Source organism: Dermacentor variabilis, chromosome 2 (genome assembly GCF_050947875.1).
Source record: "Dermacentor variabilis isolate Ectoservices chromosome 2, ASM5094787v1, whole genome shotgun sequence".
NCBI classification, from domain to species: Eukaryota; Metazoa; Arthropoda; class Arachnida; order Ixodida; family Ixodidae; genus Dermacentor; species Dermacentor variabilis.
Window position 1 is genome coordinate 99,307,685 of NC_134569.1, and position 21,209 is coordinate 99,328,893.

Consider the following 21,209-nt stretch of genomic DNA (forward strand, 5'->3'; position numbering starts at 1 on the left):
CCCGTGCCTTCTACAAGACTGCGCGTCGCCTGCTTTTTAGCTTCATTGCATGGGACAAAAGTACAGAGAGAGCAGCTCGGCATGGCTTTTGCGATGGTTTACATGTACACGGCACATTTACTACTCGTTTTCCGAGCTTAATAAGAATCAACTGCTATTTAACAAGTACTTAAAAAAACAATGCATTTATCAAAACCATTACAAACCTGGGGCAAGAAGACGATTGAGGCAGGAAAGGTACAAAATATGTATTTATTTATTTATTTCAGAATACTGCAGGCCAACAGTTATGGCCCATGCAGGAGGGGCTATACAAGGCGTGGAAATACACTGCGACATAAAAAGAAAAAAAAGAAGGGCAGTTTAACAGATTGCCGCTAATAAACAAGCAGAAAAATGTGTATACACATGTACATATTTATACATATATGCACGTATACGTACATATACAGCACTCATTCACTCAAACAAGTACTCTTCTAGAGCTTTAACAAAATTAGGGGACTGGAAAATGGCCCCTGGAAGACAGTTCCAGTTGGAAACGGTCCTCGGGAAAGAACTGTGTTTGAATGTTTCAGTTCTTGCAAAAATTGGTTCCAGTAAATTACTTCTTGTGTGGTGTGTTCGTCTAGACGATAGCTGTTTAAGTACTGCGGGATGCAAAATGTTTAGTTTATGTGCTAAAAGGTTATGCATGAACAACAAACGGGACATTTTCCTACGTACTTGAAGTAGTTGGATGTTATTTGTTTTCATTAGTGTTGTAGGTGAATCAAGCCTTCTGTATTTGTTATAAATAAGCCTAATCGCTTTCCTTTGCACCATCTCAAGCTGATAAATGTCCTTCTTTATGAACGGGTCCCATAAGACCGACACATACTCTAATTTTGATCTAATAAATGTTATGTATGCAAGACGTTTAAGCTTACTTGGAGCGCCTCTAAGCTTCCGCCTCAGAAAGCACAGCTTGGAAAATGATGAGGAACAAATGTCTGCTATATGTGCAGACCAGGTTAAATTGTTTGTTATTGTAACCCCTAAGTATTTATGATGTGTGACCTCTATAATAGAATGATCTAGAAGGCTGTAAGAGAAAGGAGAAACCTGCTTATTGCGCGAAATTCGCAAGAGGACAGTTTTATCTAGGTTAAGTTGCATATTCCATTTAAGGCACCATTGATGAACAGCTAGTAGTGAGTTTTGTAAGAGGTAACGATCATTACGCTCTTGAAGAGAATGCAGTCATCTGCAAAAAGCCTGACAGAGACATTTTCAGAAACAGCAGCCGGCAAATCATTAATATAAATTAAAAAGAGCAGTGGGCCTAAAACACTTCATCGGGGTACACCTGACGTAACTGGAAGCACTTCAGATTTACAACCATTAACCTCTACGTACTGTGTCCTGTGTTTTAAATAAGCATTAATCCAATTAACAAGGTAAGTATGGACGCCAGTACTTTCCAGTTTATAAATAAGTTTACTGTGGGGAACTGTGTCAAATGCCTTGTGGAAATCTAGAATAAGTACATCAATCTGCCCTGATTTATCAAGCACAACAGAAAAATCATGAATTGTTGTAACTAACTGTGTCACAGTGGACATTTCTTTCCGAAAGCCATGTTGTGCTGGTGATAAAATGTTATTTTCAGCAAGATAGGAGTTAAGATAACCAGAAACTATGTGTTCAAGCAGCTTGCAACAAGAGGAAGTGATTGAGATTGGTCGATAATTAGAAATGGTTAGCTTGTCCCCCTTTTTTAGAATTGGCACAACGCGGGCCATCCTTCAGTCCTCCGGCACATCTCCCAAAAGTAACGAGACTTGAAAGATCCTCGTTAAGAAAATAGATACCTGTGCTGCAAAATGCTTCAGAAAGGCATTTGGAAGCCCGTCGGGACCCGCGTATTTTTTAATCTGCGAGTTTACGCAGCATAGACACAACACCGTTCACAGAGATAGCTGGTACATCACCAGGATCTTCAACTGGAATTCTAGCTGTGGTTGCACATTCCATAAGGAACACACTTTGAAAATACCAGTTAAAACCTTGCGCTATGATCGTGGAGTCGGTTACAACGCTGTTATTAACTCGGATTGGTCAGTCCTGCGACCTAAAAAATTCCAAAATTTTGGGGGATCACTTCTGATAAATTTGAGGAGCGTCGTGTCAAAATAACAGGACTTTGCTAATTTTAACTTATAGGCAAGTTCCTCTTTTAGAACCTGGAGCTGTTGCGGACAAGGTATTTTTATCTTCCTACAGCGTCTTACTTTGCGTTTCATTTGAATAATTTCACGGCTTATCCAAGGATTGCGGCAATTTATACGAACCTTTCTAAGGGGAACAAAATGTTCAATAGTATACTGTACTGTATTCTTAAAGTGCTGTCATAAACTATGAAGGTCATTGCTGCAAGGGTTATCTAACTGTGATTGTAAAGAGTCGATGATTGCGTTATTGTCAGCACGTGCGTAGTCCTTGATCATTTTAACCGGACGCATCCTGGAAACAATTGGCGAAACACAACAGAAGAACAACAGACGATGGTCCGAGATTTCAGCTTCAACACTAAGCACTCCATCAAAAAAGGTTTGACTAACAAATATGCTTGATTCATCATTTTAAATAACTACTCCTGGTTTTAAATAGCCTAAGATATATATATTTTTGGTTTTGTGTTTTCACAAACTTATTTTCAAGAATGCGATAGGGTTTTTTTTTTTTCGTTCCTTTTCACTTTCTTTTTTACAGCGACATAGTAGACGAACACACCCATCACTAATGGTAGGCACCAGACTTCGGCAAACTTTCCTCATCATAACTTGACTTTGCAGCAAAACAAAACACCATGGAACAAACTCGCAGGATGTTTGTTTGTAGCGGTATATGGTTGCGGAATCCTGTTCTCAGATGACGCATAGCACAGCGTCAGCGATGCTCGCTGCAATCTTTCATTGCCGGATCATGGCTCAGAATAAGTGCATGCGGCACAAATGGTGCATCTTAAGCTTGCAGTAATATTTCCGGCATGGTAGACCACCAGAAACAGTTTGGGAATTCACTATGATGAGGGGAACATGCACACGACTGACGTGACTCGGCCCAGTTCGAAGAGGGGTTGCCCATCTTCTCCATCGGCATGGTCACCGGCCGTCCGGCTCATGACGTCAGTCACCAGTGTGTGCCCATTGGTGGAGGCTCGTGTGCATCCGCCTTGGAGGAGTAAACGCCCCTTTTTTCTAAAATTGCACCCGACTGACTGTAGTGATAGCTGCTAAATGCTTATTGCATTAGAGGCTCAACTATAAATGGCACATTTTGAAGCATCACTTTATAAAACGGCATTGCACCAAAGTTCGACAACTGGCCTTGTCTGCAAAAGCCAGTTAGCAGTGCACCTATGTACAGATTAGTTCAAGTATATCTTAGAGAAAGAGCATAAGACTGTGAAAGAGTGAAGTGCTGAATAGTGGCACAAATGTGCTGCCCACTGAGGGGAGATCTTTGTGCCCAATGGAGAATCAGAAACACTCAATACAACATTCATGCAGGCTGTCATATGACAGTGTGGTACTACAAAAAAAGATGCAGCACATTTGTGCCACTATTCAGCACTTCACTCTTTCACAGTCTTATGCTCTTTCTCTAAGATATACTTGAACTAATCTGTACATAAGTGCACTGCTAACTGGCTTTTGCAGACAAGGCCAGTTGTCGAACTTTGGTGCAATGCCGTTTTATAAAGTGATGCTTCAAAATGTGCCATTTATAGTTGAGCCTCTAATGCAATAAGCATTTAGCAGCTATCACTACAGTCAGTCGGGTGCAATTTTAGAAAAAAGGGGCGTTTACTCCTCCAAGGCGGATGCACACGAGCCTCCACCAATGGGCACACACTGGTGACTGACGTCATGAGCCGGACGGCCGGTGACCATGCCGATGGAGAAGATGGGCAACCCCTCTTCGAACTGGGCCGAGTCACGTCAGTCGTGTGCATGTTCCCCTCATCATAGCGCAAAGAATGACACACGCAAGAAAGTAAGGCAAGGACAAGCATTCATCTTTGTCCTATTCTTCTGTGTGTTTAACATTGAGTCCCTTTAAGAATGTTCCTGTGTAGTATATACTATAATTTCAGAGTGAATATAGGCAACACCTGTTTTGTATAAACAGTTATTATGCTGTGATACATTGTACTCTGTTCCTTCTTTAGGACATACCAACCAGGGACAGGCCTTGAGGTGCTCAAAGTAAGGAAGATATCGAAGGCACAGGCATGGCAGAGGGCTGGAAGAGCAGGTCGTGAGTGCAGGTAGGCAGGCGTACTTCTGGAGACCTTGTGAACCACTAATTGCTTCATAGAATATGTACATTTACACAGGCTGTACCGTACTATCAAAGCTGACTATGTTGCTTGATTATGTGTCGCTCCCTATTTACTGCCCTCTTCCACACTACTTGGTGACTGTGCACTTATTCCAGCTGTGTACCCATCAAATGGGGGTCCTAAAATATTGTTAGGTGCCAAATGTGTTAAATCATAATGTCTTTTGTATGGTGCTGCATGCAGCTAAATATATTTGTGTTGAATCTTGGTGGCACTAGGGGTCTACGGGTGTGAAGTCCACTGATTGTGTGAAGTCATTCAGACTGTCCATGTGAAGCCGCATATTTATATGGAGCTGAACAAATATGCACTGGGAACGGTTATTTTGTTGACTATATGCTGTTATAAGTGCCTTTTCATTCATCAGTAAATGTCAAGGAAGTGATGATTTCCTGTTTGACATCAGCTAAAGGCACCCTTTTGCTTCAACTGTTTCAGCTTCAGATTTAACACCAACTGTCATGCATGCTTCTTGATGTGAGATAACAACAGTGCTGAGAAACAAACTGTGCTTTAGGTATGTGATTTACAAATTTCTTGTAGTGTTCGAACCTTGAATCATTAAAGAGGCTTTAGTTCTCGAACTTGCACTTCTAAGCTAACTTGCTTCTTTGATTTCTGCATTAACCCTGTGCTTTTCATTATGGGTGTTAGATTCCACAAATAAGGAAAATAAATTTAAAATATTCATTTCCGTGTATGATACATCTTTCTATGTTTTCAGTGGCATTTGTTACAGGCTGTACACCAAGATGGAATATGAAGCAATGAGGGAACACAGCATTCCTGAAATACAGAGGTATGACCTTACTGAACATGTATTGAAACCATTGGTGGCGTCCTATAGGGGGTTCTGGGATCTCTGTGTGCTATTTACATTTGCTTTGTGTGCATATGTCTTGCATACTTATGAAAGCAACTAATAGATGGTACTGGTTATTTTTGCTCCAGTTCTTATGTGAACTGCCTGATTAACTTTTTAATTTTTTGTCTGCACAAGGTGAGGCCAGCATTGTCAAGGTTTGTGTGCAGTGTCATTTGTGTGCTGCACACAGTTTACGTCATTTAGCTTAAACTGCTTCAGGAGATATGAAAGCAAAAGCAATGGGTGAAACTTAGGGCAGTGAATTGAATGTACCACTTTCAAAAGTAAACAGGCTGCTGCACCAGAAAGTCTAATTAAGCTATGCAGTAGAGGAAGAAAGAACTGTATTGTGGTCACTGATAACAGACCTTATTCTAGCGGACTGCAAAAGCAGTGCAGTACTAGTGCGTTAATTTTGGACGGTCCTTCATAACAGACATCTTTGACCAAAATACACTCGTAAGCCACCACATGCCATTCACATTAATTTGTTCATTGGTCTGTGCTAACTGGTCTCTTCCATAGATGAAATATCCTGAATGGCTTAAATTTTTACCCTCTGGTGTCTAAAATGCCTACAATGAGCACAAGAAAAAAAGAAAGAAAAAAAAAACTTCATTTTCTTACCTAACTACAGTTAAACATTGATACAATGAACTTCAGTGTAACGAAATTCTTTATGTAACTTTTTACAACTTCTTGTCCATAGAACACCATGTATTTGGAACCTCAATACAGTGAAGTGTGCTTATACAAGATTTCAATATAATGAAATTTCACTGCTACTGTAAAGGAATAGCGAAACAATAAAAAGAAATGTCCGCGGATGCAGGTGGTCAAATGGTTGAATTACAAGCGACTGCTTGCGAACACACGTCTCAAAGCATGCACTGACTGACCAAGAGCAACCGTCAGAGCGGAGAAGCGTCATGTTTCGTATTTTAAGTCCAAGTGTGATAAGATCCTATTGAGAGCAAAACAAGAACAAGGTGAAAGCAGGAGCCAACATTTTGACAAGTGGACTTGTCTTCTTCAAGGCGACATATGCTTTCCACTTGTCAAGTCCACTTGACAAGTCCACTTGACAAGTCCACTTGTCGAAATGCTGGCTCCTGCTTTCACCTTGTTCTTGTTTTGCTCATCATCTTGAATTTCCATCTCCCACCTTCCCCGTGTCTTCCCAAAGTCCTATTGTGCACTGTATGCTTAGAGTGCAAGTGAAAGCGTACGAGGTTGAGCCAAGAAGGATGATGGCTTGATGAGCGCTGTCTTCCCATGAGAGCAGTCGGAAAGATGGGATTGGAGCAAGCTCACTGTAACACGGGGATGGAAGTGCTGTGCCAATTGCTCCATCTTGAGCCAAACCATCATGCTGCGCCAACCTGCGCCAAAACACTATTTTTTCATGAAGTTGCCAAATTTAGCAGGATGTGTGTGTTCAGTGGCAAAAACACAGCCATAGACATGCGTTGGTAGTGCTTAACCCTGTAATCTAAGCCTAAGCAATCCGTTTCAGTGTCGGCGTCTTCGGCGTCTGAGTGTCTTTATTGGCATAATTGTAACTAGGCCATAAGAAAATCAAAACTGTCTTGTGTGTTGCAATGCATTAAGAATGTTTTCTAAAAGGGTTACACGTTTGCATATACGTGGACCAGCTAAAGATAATTTGAACTGGTGCTCATTTCATGGGGCAGTCGGGAAGGAAAGTCATACTGAATGAATAAGGTCGTACAGTCTACTCAATGTGTAGCTCATCAGTTTCGTTATGCATTTTAGCACTTGGTTTGTCGCCCTATTGGTACATCTGCATCGATTAATGGGCGAATGCATGCGACGTTCTAAATCTATTTCGCATGTGCACCATGCCTGGTTACTGGGACGATAGTATGGCACACCGACAAACGACCTGCTTACTTACATGAAACTTCTTGGTCACAAATATCCAATGGCAATCGAAATTGTCATTCAAATGTGCACTTAGGCTACGCAACTTCCTGCCCGCCACACCATACAAAATCGGGCTCTTGCCACCGCAGAATGCAAGCCATGGATGTAAAGTTTCATATTTAGTCAACCTTTGTGGCCAAATGGTGGTAATAATTAAATCTTCGGCGAAACCGCAAACCTCTGAAATTGCGTTCGCGGCAACAATGTTCACGATGCAACTTGAACAGATCAAGTAAAAAAGTTGAATGAGCCATTGCTCGATGCATAAAATATTGGTTGCTGTTTTACACTGACTTTATGGCACCTGTGGCAAAAGCACGAATAAGCCCAAGTAATCGAGCTTATTCAAAATATTGGTAAAGCCAGTGAACATTTTTATCCCTTCATTTTTTTTTCCAAAAGTATGTTAGAACTTTTTATTGGCAAGCGATGTGAAATACTGGCGAACATGCACTGACCAGTACGTCAACTTCACATTTATTCTGTGGTATTCTGCTATCTTAACTAAAGGTGGCCAAGAATTAAGAATTACCTGAGGGCACTACATGAACAGCATTCACTGTACCTTGATGGGTGTTGTTCATAGTGGCCACTGTGAATACTTCTCGTTCATTGTGCGCGAAGATGTTTAATTAGCTAAATTTATAAATTAACATAATCGATGAGATGCCAATTAAAAAGCTGTGAATGACATTGAGAGATGACTGATAACAGCATTTAAACAACCTAGGATTTGTGAAGATTTTTTTAATAGGAAAGAAAGCCTCTTATATAAATGAAAAATAAAAACAAGAAAAAGCCCACTGTGGTCGTGACAATGCTCCTGCGCATCAAAGATTGCATCCATCTTTATGCAAACCTCGTCAAATGAAGGCACTGGAAGCGAGTAGCTGCACTTCTTCCTCGCCACGTCAGCTGTTTTTGGCGCACATTGAAGTAGCGCGATCTTGTAATGGTTCGCTTTCGGAACTGTTACACAACTGTAGCCCAGGTTTGCACATTCGTAATATGCACCATGAACCGATGATGACGTTTACGTCTGAGACCACTTGTATTACTGGTGTGGGGTCTAGTTCTCCTGTGGATGTTTTTTTTTTTCTATTTTTTTTTCGTAGGCATTTTCTTGCTTTTTTTTTGTGTCAGAAAAAAAAAAAGGACCACACAAGATCTAGGTAGCCATATACACTGTTATCGGTGATTTCTCGATGTATTTGACAACCTTTGCATGGACGCCATATTGAATAAGTAAGGTAATAAATGTTAGTTCATTAAAATGAAATAATGCTTGCTTGTTCACAATAAAAAAATACTCAACTAGCATTAACACAAGCCTATCAACATAGTGTGGGCGCTGTTCACGGAAAGCCTTCGGTTATTATGTTCTTGGACACATTTAGTTGGCACATCCGGTATGTAATTTAATTAAGGTTTCTGAGAAACCTGTATGGTTTTCCTTTGTAGCTTCATGCTACAGCCGGGTAGATGACAATATTTCCCTGTCCTGAATTTTGCTAACCTTGCGGGCTTCTGCAGAACTGATCATCCGTAAGCTAAGTGTTCTGCAGTCAAACAAGAAACACCTTTTCTTCGTATAACAGTATTTCACTCATATTGAACCAAGCTGCTCCAAAATGCATATTTACTGCTCATAAATGGACAATTCATGCTCCAAACCTGCTCCAAAGGGCCACATTTGCTGCTCTCAGAGCTCCTCCAAAACTTGCTTGGCCGCTTCCATCCCTGGTAACATGATAGAGTGTTCCTGAGAGGGGGGGGGCAGGTTGGCGCAGTTCTCCTTTTCTAGTGCAGGCAAGGCTTCGCATGGTGATCAGGGAAGCTGAGTGCATACGCAGCCTGCGCGCCCTGTTTTAAAGTTAACCTGTCGTGTGTGCAAAGAGTGGGCATGCCGAGATGGTGCGACACCATGTGTTCTGTATTCCTGCCCATTCAGTACTGGAGGTTGCGTAATCACAAGTTTCAGAGACACATTGAACCATAAGGCAGACAAAGCATTCGCTCCCCATTGCTGGCGCTTTTCACGATAGCATCGTCTCACTGTGGTTGACACTATCACTCGCGGAGGTGGAGCAGACGCAAAAGCGTAGCTGGTTTTATTTTGTACCACAAATGTGAAGACGTCGACATGGCATGAAACCATATCTTTCATTGCAGACTCTCAAACTCAACAAAATGAATTTTTTTCTTATTCGAATTTGCTTTTTCCCAATAATGTGCAAAATTTTGCTGCCGCTCAAATGTAAGAAAAATTAATTAGCGACTACTTATTTTCATAAAAGATTGAATGCCAATATAAAGAATTATTGCAGATTTTACCAACTTCGTCATATTGAGGTTTAGCTGTACATTTATGCTTGACCCAGTGGATATTGGAAGCCCCAAATGGCAGCACTTGCAGATGCACATTGCTCTTCAGCAAAGCCAAGCAAGAGGGAAACGCACGCTTTGTTTACCAGAATGTCTACCAACCGGGAAAACTGGGAATTCTCAGGGATTTTGAATATTCTGGAAGTACTCAGGGAAAACTCAGGGAATTTGTGCTTCTGTCAGGGAAGATTAGCTGTAACTTTATTGAAAGGGAACAAAAGTCGCGGTAATGCTGACTCGCCTAACAGAGAGGGATCGTAACGAAGTGTCTTTTGGCGTGCCGTTGGTTGGAGGAGTCAAAGTCAGTCAAGTGAGTTAGTCAAAGACCGACTTTCCGGGCGCCCAATAATTCGGACGGCTTTGCGGCACCACCACGCACGCCATAGAGTCAATGTATCTGAACGTCTGAAACTTAGGACGCAAGAACCCTTCTCTGTCCGATTTGAAGGACGTTTTGCCATTACCGCGGGTCCGAAACGGCATTAATCAAAGCCACCAGTGCAGCCGCTTTGATTACTTCGCTGCCTCGAACCGGCGCTCTCGCACGCAGATCCGGTGGCAGAAGAGTACGCATTTGGGCTGGTTGGTTCATAATTACGAGCAGTAAACAGCGCTAAACAACAGGACAAGGAGAGGAACACAGACCTCTCCAGGGTCCCTCTCCTTGTCCTGTTGTTTACCGCTGTTTACTGCTCGTAATCTGCTGGCAGCCTTAGGTAGGGTAAACGCTAGGGCTAGCTGCTTCGACGTTCGCAATTAAGCATCTTGCCGATCGGCGCCGTATGCTTCATTGAAAGAATTCGCCGCTGTAAGCAATGGCACCCACTCCGCCTCTGTGGTCCTAGCGATTGGTTTCGAAGCTCGGAAAGCACGGCGCGTTGCATAATACCGGTTCCTGAGAGTCAGCTTCGCCTCAATACAGATACGATACGCGGTGAAGCATACGCAAAAGTATTGCGGTGAAGCATAAGCGTGGCAAGGGGCAATTGTCACGGGCCACAGTATCTATTCCTTAATTATACACGCGTTCACCCGCCGTCTCCTATCACAGTATGAGCACCGATATGCCTAATAAGTCTACTGGCAGGCCTTTTCGGATGTGCCTGTGGCGATTGGAGCCCTTAATGATAGTAAAAGACATGTATTCATTTTATCGAACTGCGCGATCTTTCGGACGTTTTCGCGGGCCCTAGGGAGTCAGAAAAATCGGACGTTGGCTGTACAACTGACTACGAGGATGCTTGAAATGTCCTGTGGGGCGAACGCGCCGCGGAAGGAGGACGATAACAGAAAGGACCTACGCATCGAGGAATGAATGGGAAAGGAAGCGTACTGCTGCTTCTTTCGAGGAGCTTAAGCTCAGAAAACAAAGTGTTGGCTGATGCCGAGATGCAGGTGTCCCTCATCCTAACTGAAATAAACTCTTTAGAGCAGTGAAACGCAACACTAAGGCGTTCTGCAAGGGTTCAGAGTATGTCAGAACAGTTGAGGTTTACACACCAGCTGTTGAGAGAGAATCCCACTTGTGACAAAGTTTGGGCCCCATACCAATGAGCTTGCTATCAGTTGATCAGAATAGCTCATATACCCTTCAGTCACGGCATCCACCTTTGTGGACGCGACCTATTTTTGCCATTTCTGTGCAGTTGTAGCAAAGGAATAGAGCACAAAAATTACGCTTAGGGCAAATTGAACATTCTGATAACCTAAATTACTTCTATTTTGCTTCTGAGTGATATGTATCGTTATAGAGAACCGCTTTGGTGAAGGCACTAACTACCATGTTTTACGTGACACTTGACGGGTAGCATGTCGGTAGCAACCTTGAAATGTATTTATTTCTTGAAATACTTGAGGCCAATGAATAACTTGTGCATGTATTTCGAGCAGGAGATTTAATCATTTCTATGAACAAATGTAGCATGGCTGACTTTGCAATATTCAAATATTTAGTTACTCTGTAACTATTCACTGTGCATTTTACTAACCCCTCCCTTCTGATTTCTTTTGAATAAAATAAATGCTACTCCTTGCTATTCAAACTGGATTAGCGTTTTTTTTTTTTCTTTTTTAGCATGCTTAAGGGAGTGACAGCATCAGACGACGTGGTGTCAGCCTGCCTTGACATGAAACAAAGTTCTGTGCTACTCAAAGAATTTTGCAAAGGCACTCGGGGAAAACATGGAAAATTCGGAATTTGGAAATGTCAACTTAGTAGATGCCCTGTGTTTACTTTTTGTGCTGACTGTAGTTTCCTGTGCATCTTTTTTTTCTTCTGTGCTTTGATATCTGTATATCTTGCCTGCACTGTTTCAGGTGCAGTCTTTCAGGTGTCGTTCTTCAGATGCTTGCCTTGGGCATTGAGGACATCTTTTCATTTGATTTCATGGACAAGCCTTCAGAAAAGGTGGGCCTAATCTTCACTCACTCAGCTTGCCAAAAACTCACTCCAAACTACCAGTTGCTCTTATTGCTGTCTAGTGTTTCTGGAGAAGTAGATATGTGCTGCTGCAGACTTTTAACATGCCTCATTAAACCAAGAAGAGCCACTTGAACACTTCTTTTCTATTTCTTTTTGTATTTTACAGCTTCCAACACACTCGTTTGAGTATGTATTTGCTGCGAGTAGACATGCATTTTCACTGTTTGCCATAGGTTACTGGTTTGTGACATTTGAACTTGTGTTGCCAAGTTCTAAATTTGGCTTTTACTCCTTTGTCAGTCACACCGCCATATCCCAAGCATGTCTTTAACATGACTGGAAACTGCAAACTGCAATTCTGGACACAGATACAGGGAACAGACGAGGATGAGGCGTCTGTGTCAAACATTTTTTGCCCTAAGTTTTCCAGTCAACATGATAGACCAGGTATCCCAACAGTCAGTCCCTCCGAAGTCTTCAGCAGTCACGAAAGTGGCGAGTGAGGGTGGGCCTTACTGCTTTCCATCACCTGTCACTCACTGCAGCATTCATCTTCACTGCACAGAAAACAGTGCTACTACTAATGGTGATATGCCACTCAAGCATTGCTCACTCAGAAACAGATTTTCTCATGGTACTACAGTGAAAGCCCGTTAATTTGAACTTCAATGATTCAAATTTATGGATAATTCAAACTGTACGATTTGGTCCGGCCAAGCTCCACACAGGCCTATGTATAAAAAAGCCCGCTAATTCGAACGCAAGAAGGTTCCGCCTTGGATAATTCGAACTAGGCGCCACCGTGCCGGCGGCTTGGCGCCTGGCACACGGCCAGAGAAACGCGCCTACTGCCTACACACAAGGCTCGGTCACCTCTGGAACAGAGAGAACTGCGAGACAAGGCAAAATTGGAAAAATCTAACCGGCGCGGGCTCGGCCAAAAGGTAGCGGCGGCTGCCTCTTCTCCGTTCTACGTGACCTCCGAGACTTCTTGCCCGTCGCGAATCTCGGAGGCTTTGCAAATCATTTGTAGCTGCTAACGTGCGGCAGATGGCGCGGCAAGCACCAAAACACAGCGAATCAAGTGCGTCGCAGCTGCGCTTGCAATCAAGAACTGACGAATCGGGGCCTTCGCCCCCTTCACATGTTCAGCGTCTTTGTCTTGGCAGTCTTCATCGGTTGTGCACCTCTGTTTTCAGCTTAGGAGGTACCGGCCGTCGCGATTCTTTGTGATGGTGTTAAGCCTTGGCTAACGTTCGTTTCGGTGGACATCGTTGGTGTGGCACAGTCGGGCCCAAAGCTGCGACTTGAAGATGGTGTGTGCCCGCGGCCCACACCATCTCTGACGTGCCAAATTTCTGACATGCCCTACTGCTTCCAAATCGCAGTGTACTGTTGTTCTCCTTCACTTTCGTTAGTTCGAACTTTCGTTAATTCGAACTGAAGCGACTTCCCCTTGCAGTTCAAATTAACGAGCTTTTACTGTACTTTCATTCATTCATATACTCTCAGAACTGCAAGGCATTACAGAAAGAAGTGGGAGTGTAAAGAAAGGGAAAGTGTATGAGCAGGTACATTTCACATATGAGGAGGTACACCTTCAACTGCAGGCTTGAAGCATGCAGCTACTTAGAGTGAGACAACAGAGGTAGGAAGGCGATTTCAGTTGTCTTTGGGACAAAAGATTCGTCAAAATGCTTACTCTTGCCATTGTACACGCCAAATTTGAGCTGGTGGTTGACCTATGATGATCTGTAATGACTGATGTTAAAAAAAAAGGGATTGTTTTAAGTTATTAGAGTAATAAATTCCGTGAAATACATGCAAACGGGATAGGTGACATCATGACGAGGTCAGCAGGGTCTAATGTTTCTTTTTCATTTGTAATGCATTAGATTGCCATAAATTAGGAGGAATAACGCACATGGAACGATTCTGAAGTGATTCAAGAATGGGAATTGAAAGCATAATAGACCATGTTGCATGTATTTATTTACGTTTACAGTGACCAGGGCATTGACGATGCCACAAAAATGTCTAAAGAAATTGGGTAGTCCAAAAAGCAAATTTCTTTCCATTTATTGTACAATGCTAGAGGCATGGAAAATTCGTTCACAGACTTTAAGACTAACTCATTGTGCTTTGATTAAGGGGGGACATGGGTATTTGAAATAACTTTGTTATTTCTTGATCAAATCTGGTAAAACTGCATATGCTCATTCAGTGTTTTGTGTTTATCTTAAATATCTAATTGTATTTTGCATATACATAGTTGTTGCCGAGATAATTAATAATTACGTTCTATTTCGTGTGGAAACAATTAAAATTTACTTGATAAAGGGAAAGTTACAAACAACATATAGTTCGATGCTACAGTGCGTAAGAATAGCAACACTTGAAACAGATTCGAAATTGAACAATTATTTGTCATTTTACATCCTATTGAAGTTCTGTGTTAACGGTATCAATAAGAAGAGCAAATTCAAATGTTGATTTAAAAATTTGTAGCTGAAAATAAAAAAAAAATCTGCTCTCAGTATTGCATTCTCAATACATTTAGCGTTGTGCTACAAAAGAAATAATAGTTCTAGCTGTCCTAGGCCCAAAGATATCGATACAGCAAACAAGCAAAGTGACCAGAAAACCATGTTTTCAGAAAAATGAAAAAAAAGAAAAAACACTTTACTCAGTGCACTGCTGAGTCATTGCTATTTACATATTTGCATTCAGAATTGACTCTCAAGACTCATAGTAATCTGCTTGCAGCACTTCAAGCTTAATGTATTTAGCTTCATATAGCAAAAAAAAAAAAAGGAAAACCACTGTAGTCCTATAGCCACAAATAGGCAGGCTGAGCAAAAAATTTGTTTTGAGAAAAACAGACAACTCAGTTTATTCAGGAATATGATAAAGTATTTGCATATGTAACCAGTTGTAAATGGCTAGTATTCGCCTAGCACATGCCTTAGTGTGAAAGGTTTGTTATCGGGGGAAAAAAAAGAAGTGTCATTTGCAGATTACCAGTGCTCCGCATTTCGCGTGCAGTGAGATTGTTCACAAGGAATGGGCTGCATGTTTGGTCGACGTGGCATCACTGCAGATAGTGCACGAGATGAATATCTATAATTGGAAAAACATTAATTTGATACCATTTCTCGATTACCGGTGCTCCGCATTTCATGCACCGCGAGATTGTTTTTGAGGAATTGGGTGCACGTTAAGCTGCCGCTTATGCATGGCATACTCCATGCCAATGCGGCATCGCCTCAGATTGCCCACAAGATGACTATCTCTATGGCGAGACCGCAGTCACGCTCACCTTTGCCTGCTGCCACACTGCAACTTGCGTTTTACGCAAGACAGCTGAGCAATTATAGAATCCCGGCTTACGATAACGAAGCACGTCTACAACGCAGCCGAGCCAGCCGCATCAGCGTAAGCAAGAAAATCAGATTTTTGCTTGATTGTCGGCGTTGAACCAAAGTCTTGCCGTTTTTATTGTGCCTTCTTCACTTTCTCCAAATCATCGGGTTGCATTAGTAGAGCTGGAATGCCTCATGAACACTGGCCGCTGCCAAAAGTGCTTTCATCTGCTAAGCCTATTCCGCAGTTACAGGGGGAGACTCCGGCGGGGCTCAGCACAGGTAGCAAGCTATTGCTGGCATCTTCCGAAGCAACTGCGCACTTTCAAAAGTTTAAAACTCCTCTTTTCTTCTTCTGTACGCCGAATTTATGGCTTGTTACAAATTGAATTTGGCATCGTTTCGTGCCAAGTTTTGCACACCCAAGCAGACGGCTGCAAAAACCCGCCAATGGCATGGCGTTATTACGGTCACATGCTTCAGTCAACCAATGGAATTGCACATGGGGACTACTTTTTTGCAGGCTTTTTCTTAATAGCCATTCAGCACACAAGACTAGTGGTGGTGCAAAAACTAAACGAAAAGAGTTGCTCTTTCAAACAAGACTAAGATGGCTCCAATTGGAAACTTATAATGGCAACTGCGCGTCACGGAAGAGGGCCCTTTTTTGCATGTTCGTCAGTAAAAATACAGCTCGCCGACGCGATATGAAATGCCATTACAACCAAAACATTGGCCCAAGATGTGTGAAAATTTTTGAGATAATGCATCAGACACTGTAGAATCCAAAAATAATGTTTTCAAAAAAGTGATTTTTTCCGCAATTTTTCTTTCTCTAAGACCCATGTGCCCCCTTAAATAATATTCATTTGAAATTTCATTATGGTCAGTGCTGGGAACGCGTCTTGCGTTCACCCGTCGCGCAGCCCAATGGACGTCACACACTGTCACTATGTGCAGATGTCTCCTGCAACCTCAGCTCGGGGCTTTCTGCCTACAAGCGAACCAATAAGCACTCAAACTTACTTGGTAAGCACGCTCGTGGTAGTTGCTGGCCGCGCTGAGGACCACTTCTAGTATGTCTGTCAGTCTAACTTGTGCACGTGACCTTTGGCCTCGTCACTGATGATCCACTCATACCACATCAGCAACAAACTTCCTGCGACACTTTGCCATCCACTACACCACTGGCCAGCAGAAATTTTTCCTTGTCACACTACCAATAGCTTGTTCGGTCTAACGAGCGCTGCTTCACTGGGTATAGGCGACCAAAGTTATGGTTAGGTCCCACGTTGACACAGGCTTGTTCATAATGGCTGCAGAGCATGTGCAGTGCTGTAAAACAACTCATCATCAAAAACGAGAATACAGACGACAACTGGACTAGCACTAATGTTTACTTCCGCCATCTTTGTGACCTCTTGCTTGGATAATGTCCGAAAAATCAAATGAGATGCCATACAGTGCCCAAATTCTCGATCACCATTATACATTGTTTTTGTAGCGATAGTTGAAAGTTGGAATAATCTAGGACAATCAAAAAAGCGGCTGTTGAAAAAATTGGTTGGCAAATGTTATTAGTTTCATTAGCTAAGTGTCACACGAACAAGGAGTGTTGTTGAGGTCAAATTGCAATGTGCATGTGTCAAAGGGGTTTGTAATTTTTCTGTAGATTACGAAATCATCTTACACTTTAGCAAATGGAAAAGGGAAGTTCACTGAAAAATATGAAAATGAAGTCCTAGCATGAAGGCTTGGAGAACACCTGACAATTTAGAAAAATAATGGGATTCATGTCCGTTAGCGACAACATAGCGTGTACAATGACATAAAAGATGCTGAACCCATTTAATAATGTTTTACTGTGAAGGACAGCACAGAGGACTACCATATGAAGCAATAGAGGGTGCCATCTTGTCCTATTTGTTTGACTCGTCTTTCATGGTGAGAGTAGTACCACTAATATCTAACCAACACAGCCATTGTTACCTTCCAAACTCTAGGCAACTGTGCTGAGGGCTGTATGTATTTGGCGTGAAGCAAAATGCATCTGCCTCTCTATGAGTCTTCCTCCACGGCACGCCCCAAGGCTCCGTGCTGTCCCCTTTTCTTTCTTTGATGAGGCTTTCGATGATGCCGATGGCATGAGCATTGAGATCAGGAATAGATATTCCTGATCTCAAGTTTTCACTCTACGCCGACGACATCACTCTTTGGACGACTGGCAGCTCCGATGGAGAGATTCAAGACACTCTACAGGCCATAGTAGACGCCGTCGTGGCTCATGCCGGGGCTATGAATCTCACATGCTTCCCCCAAAATCCGAGCTACTTCTGCCATGCCACCAGGGGGCCGAAAAACACATGTCTAGTATACAGGTCATCCTAAAACACATCCCTGTTACTAGAGTGGACATGCTCCGGGTGCTTGGTTTACACATTCAAAGCAACCGGCTCAACACATATACCCTACATACACTCCACACCACAGTCGATCACACCCTGCACCTTCTAGAGCGAGTCTCCAATAACCATGGCAGACTAAAGGAGGCCGAACTTCTCCGCTTGATCCAGGCCTTCGTTATCAGTAAGATTACATTCACAACACCATATCTCATCATCATCATCATCATCATCATCAGCCTAGTTACGCCCACTGCAGGGCAAAGGCCTCTCCCATACTTCTCCAACTACCCCGGTCATGTACTAATTGTGGCCATGTTGTCCCTGCAAACGTCTTAATGTCATCCGCCCACCTAACTTTCTGCCGTCCCCTGCTACGCATCCCTTCCCTTGGAATCCAGTCCGTAACCCTTAGTGACCATCGGTTATCTTCCCTCCTCATTACATGTCCGGCCCATGCCCATTTCTTTTTCTTGATTTCAACTAAGATGTCGTTTACCCGCGTTTGTTGCCTCACCCAATCTGCTCTTTTCTTATCCCTTAACGTCACACCCATCATTCTTCTTTCCATAGCTCGTTGCGTCGTCCTCAATTTCAGCAGAACCCTTTTCGTAAGTCTCCAGGTTTCTGCCCCATATGTGAGTACTGGTAACACACAGCTGTTATACACTTTCCTTTTGAGGGATAGTGGCAACCTGCTGTTCATGATTTGAGAATGCCTGCCAAACGCACCCCAGCCCATTCTTATTCTTCTGGTTATTTCAGTCTCATGATCCGGATCCGTGGTCACTACCTGCCCTAAGTAGATGTAGTCCCTTACCCCTTCCAGTGGTTCGCTACCTATCGTAAACTGCTGTTCTCTTCCGAGCCTGTTAAACATTACTTTAGTTTTCTGCAGATTAATTTTCAGACCCACCCTTCTGCTTTGCCTCTCCAGGTCAGTGAGCATGCATTGCAATTGGTCTCCTGAGTTACTAAGCAAGGCAATATCATCAGCGAATCGCAAGTTGCTAAGGTATTCTCCATCAACTTTTATCCCCAATTCTTCCCACTCCAGGCCTCTGAATACCTCCTGTAAACATGCTGTGAATAGCATTGGAGATATCGTATCTCCCTGTCTGACGCCTTTCTTTATAGGGATTTTGTTGCTTTCTTTGTGGAGGACTACGGTGGCTGTGGAGCCGCTATAGATATCTTCCAGTATCTTTACATATGGCTCGTCTACACCCTGATTCCGTAATGCCTCCATGACTGCTGAGGTTTCGACTGAATCAAACGCTTTCTCGTAATCAATGAAAGCTATATATAACGGTTGGTTATATTCTGCACATTTCTCTATCACTTGATTGATAGTGTGAATATGGTCTATTGTTGAGTAGCCTTTACGGAATCCTGCCTGGTCCTTTGGTTGACAGAAGTCTAAGGTGTTCCTGATTCTATTTGCGATTACCTTAGTAAATACTTTGTAGGCAACGGACAGTAAGCTGATCGGTCTATAATTTTTCAAGTCTTTGTCGTCCCCTTTCTTATGGATTAGGATTATGTTAGCGTTCTTCCAAGATTCCGGTACGCTCGAGGTTATGAGGCATTGCGTATACAGGGTGGCCAGTTTCTCTAGAACAATCTGACCACCATCCTTCAACAAATCTGCTGTTACCTGATCCTCCCCGGCTGCCTTCCCCCTTTGCATAGCTCCTAAGGCTTTCTTTACTTCTTCTGGCGTTACCTGTGGGATTTCGAATTCCTCTAGGCTATTCTCTCTTCCACTATCGTCGTGGGTGCCACTGGTACTGTATAAATCTCTATAGAACTCCTCAGCCACTTGAACTATCTCATCCATATTAGTAACGATATTGCCGGCTTTGTCTCTTAACGCACACATCTGATTCTTGCCTATTCCTAGTTTCTTCTTCACTGTTTTTAGGCTTCCTCCGTTCCTGAGAGCCTGTTCAATTCTATCCATATTATAGTTCCTGATGTCCGCTGTCTTACGCTTGTTGATTAACTTAGAAAGTTCTGCCAGTTCTATTCTAGCTGTAGGGTTAGAGGCTTTCATACATTGGCGTTTCTTGATCAGATCTTTCGTCTCCTGCGATAGCTTACTGGTTTCCTGTCTAACGGAGTTGCCACCGACTTCTATTGCGCACTCCTTAATGGTTCCCATGAAATAGTCGTTCATTGCTTCAACACTAAGGTCCTCTTCCTGAGTTAAAGCCGAATACTTGTTCTGTAGCTTGATCCGGAATTCCTCTAGTTTCCCTCTTACCGCTAATTCATTGATTGGCTTCTTGTGTACCAGTTTCTTCCGTTCCCTCCTCAAGTCTAGGCTAATTCGAGTTCTTACCATCCTATGGTCACTGCAGCGTACCTTGCCGAGTACGTCTACATCTTGTATGATGCCAGGGTTCGCGCAGAGTATGAAGTCGATTTCATTTCTAGTCTCACCATTCGGGCTCCTCCACGTCCACTTTCGACTAACCCGCTTGCGGAAAAAGGTGTTCATTATCCGCATATTATTCTGTTCTGCAAACTCTACTAATAATTCTCCTCTGCTATTTCTAGAGCCTATGCCATATTCCCCCACTGACTTGTCTCCAGCCTGCTTCTTGCCTACCCTGGCATTGAAGTCGCCCATCAGTATAGTGTATTCTGTTTTGACTTTACCCATCGCCGATTCCACGTCTTCATAAAAGCTTTCGACTTCCTGGTCATCATGACTGCATGTAGGGGCATTGACTTGTACCACCTTCAATTTGTACCTCTTATTAAGTTTCACAACAAGACCTGCCACCCTCTCGTTAATGCTATAGAATTCCTGTATGTTACCAGCTATTTCCTTATTAATCAGGAATCCGACTCCTAGTTCTCGCCTCTCCGCTATGCCCCGGTAACACAGTACATGCCCGCTTTTTAGCACTGTATATGCTTCTTTTGTCCTCCTAACCTCACTGAGCCCTATTATATCCCATTTACTACCCTCTAATTCCTCCAATAATACTGCTAGACTCGCCTCACTAGATAGCGTTCTAACGTTAAACGTTGCCAGGTTCAGATTCCAATGGCGGCCTGTCCGGAGCCAGGTATATACACCATATCTACATTTCCTTAAATCAGAATCAGATAAGATCGACACTTTTTTATGCAAAATATATAAATTCGCTCTGGGAGTCCCCATACGTACCTCCACTGAAAGGCTAATGCTTACTGGCACCTTCAACACACTTACTGGACTCACAGAAGCCCACCTCACATCCCAATATAGCAGACTTTCTAACACCACAACAGGTCGACACATTCTACAAACACTTTCTATCACTGCGGCACTCATCATCAAGACTAAATACACCATTCCACATCACATACACGAGAACCTCTGCATCCCCCCACTTCCTAAAGACATGTACCCTGGGTACCACAAACAGCGCAAGAGGCAGCG

At 42.9% G+C, this 21,209-nt stretch overlaps 1 protein-coding gene across 1 annotated transcript in view; it reads left to right on the forward strand.

Moving 5' to 3' along the window:
* The window catches only part of LOC142570375 (ATP-dependent RNA helicase DHX33-like), a 71,330-nt gene that overhangs the window by 30,622 nt on the left and 19,499 nt on the right, over positions 1-21,209 (forward strand). The window contains exons 8-10 of the mRNA XM_075678764.1: positions 4,217-4,315; positions 5,130-5,189; positions 11,904-11,994. Of these exons, the coding sequence (XP_075534879.1) occupies positions 4,217-4,315; positions 5,130-5,189; positions 11,904-11,994 (250 nt within the window). The remainder of the gene's footprint in view (positions 1-4,216; positions 4,316-5,129; positions 5,190-11,903; positions 11,995-21,209) is intronic.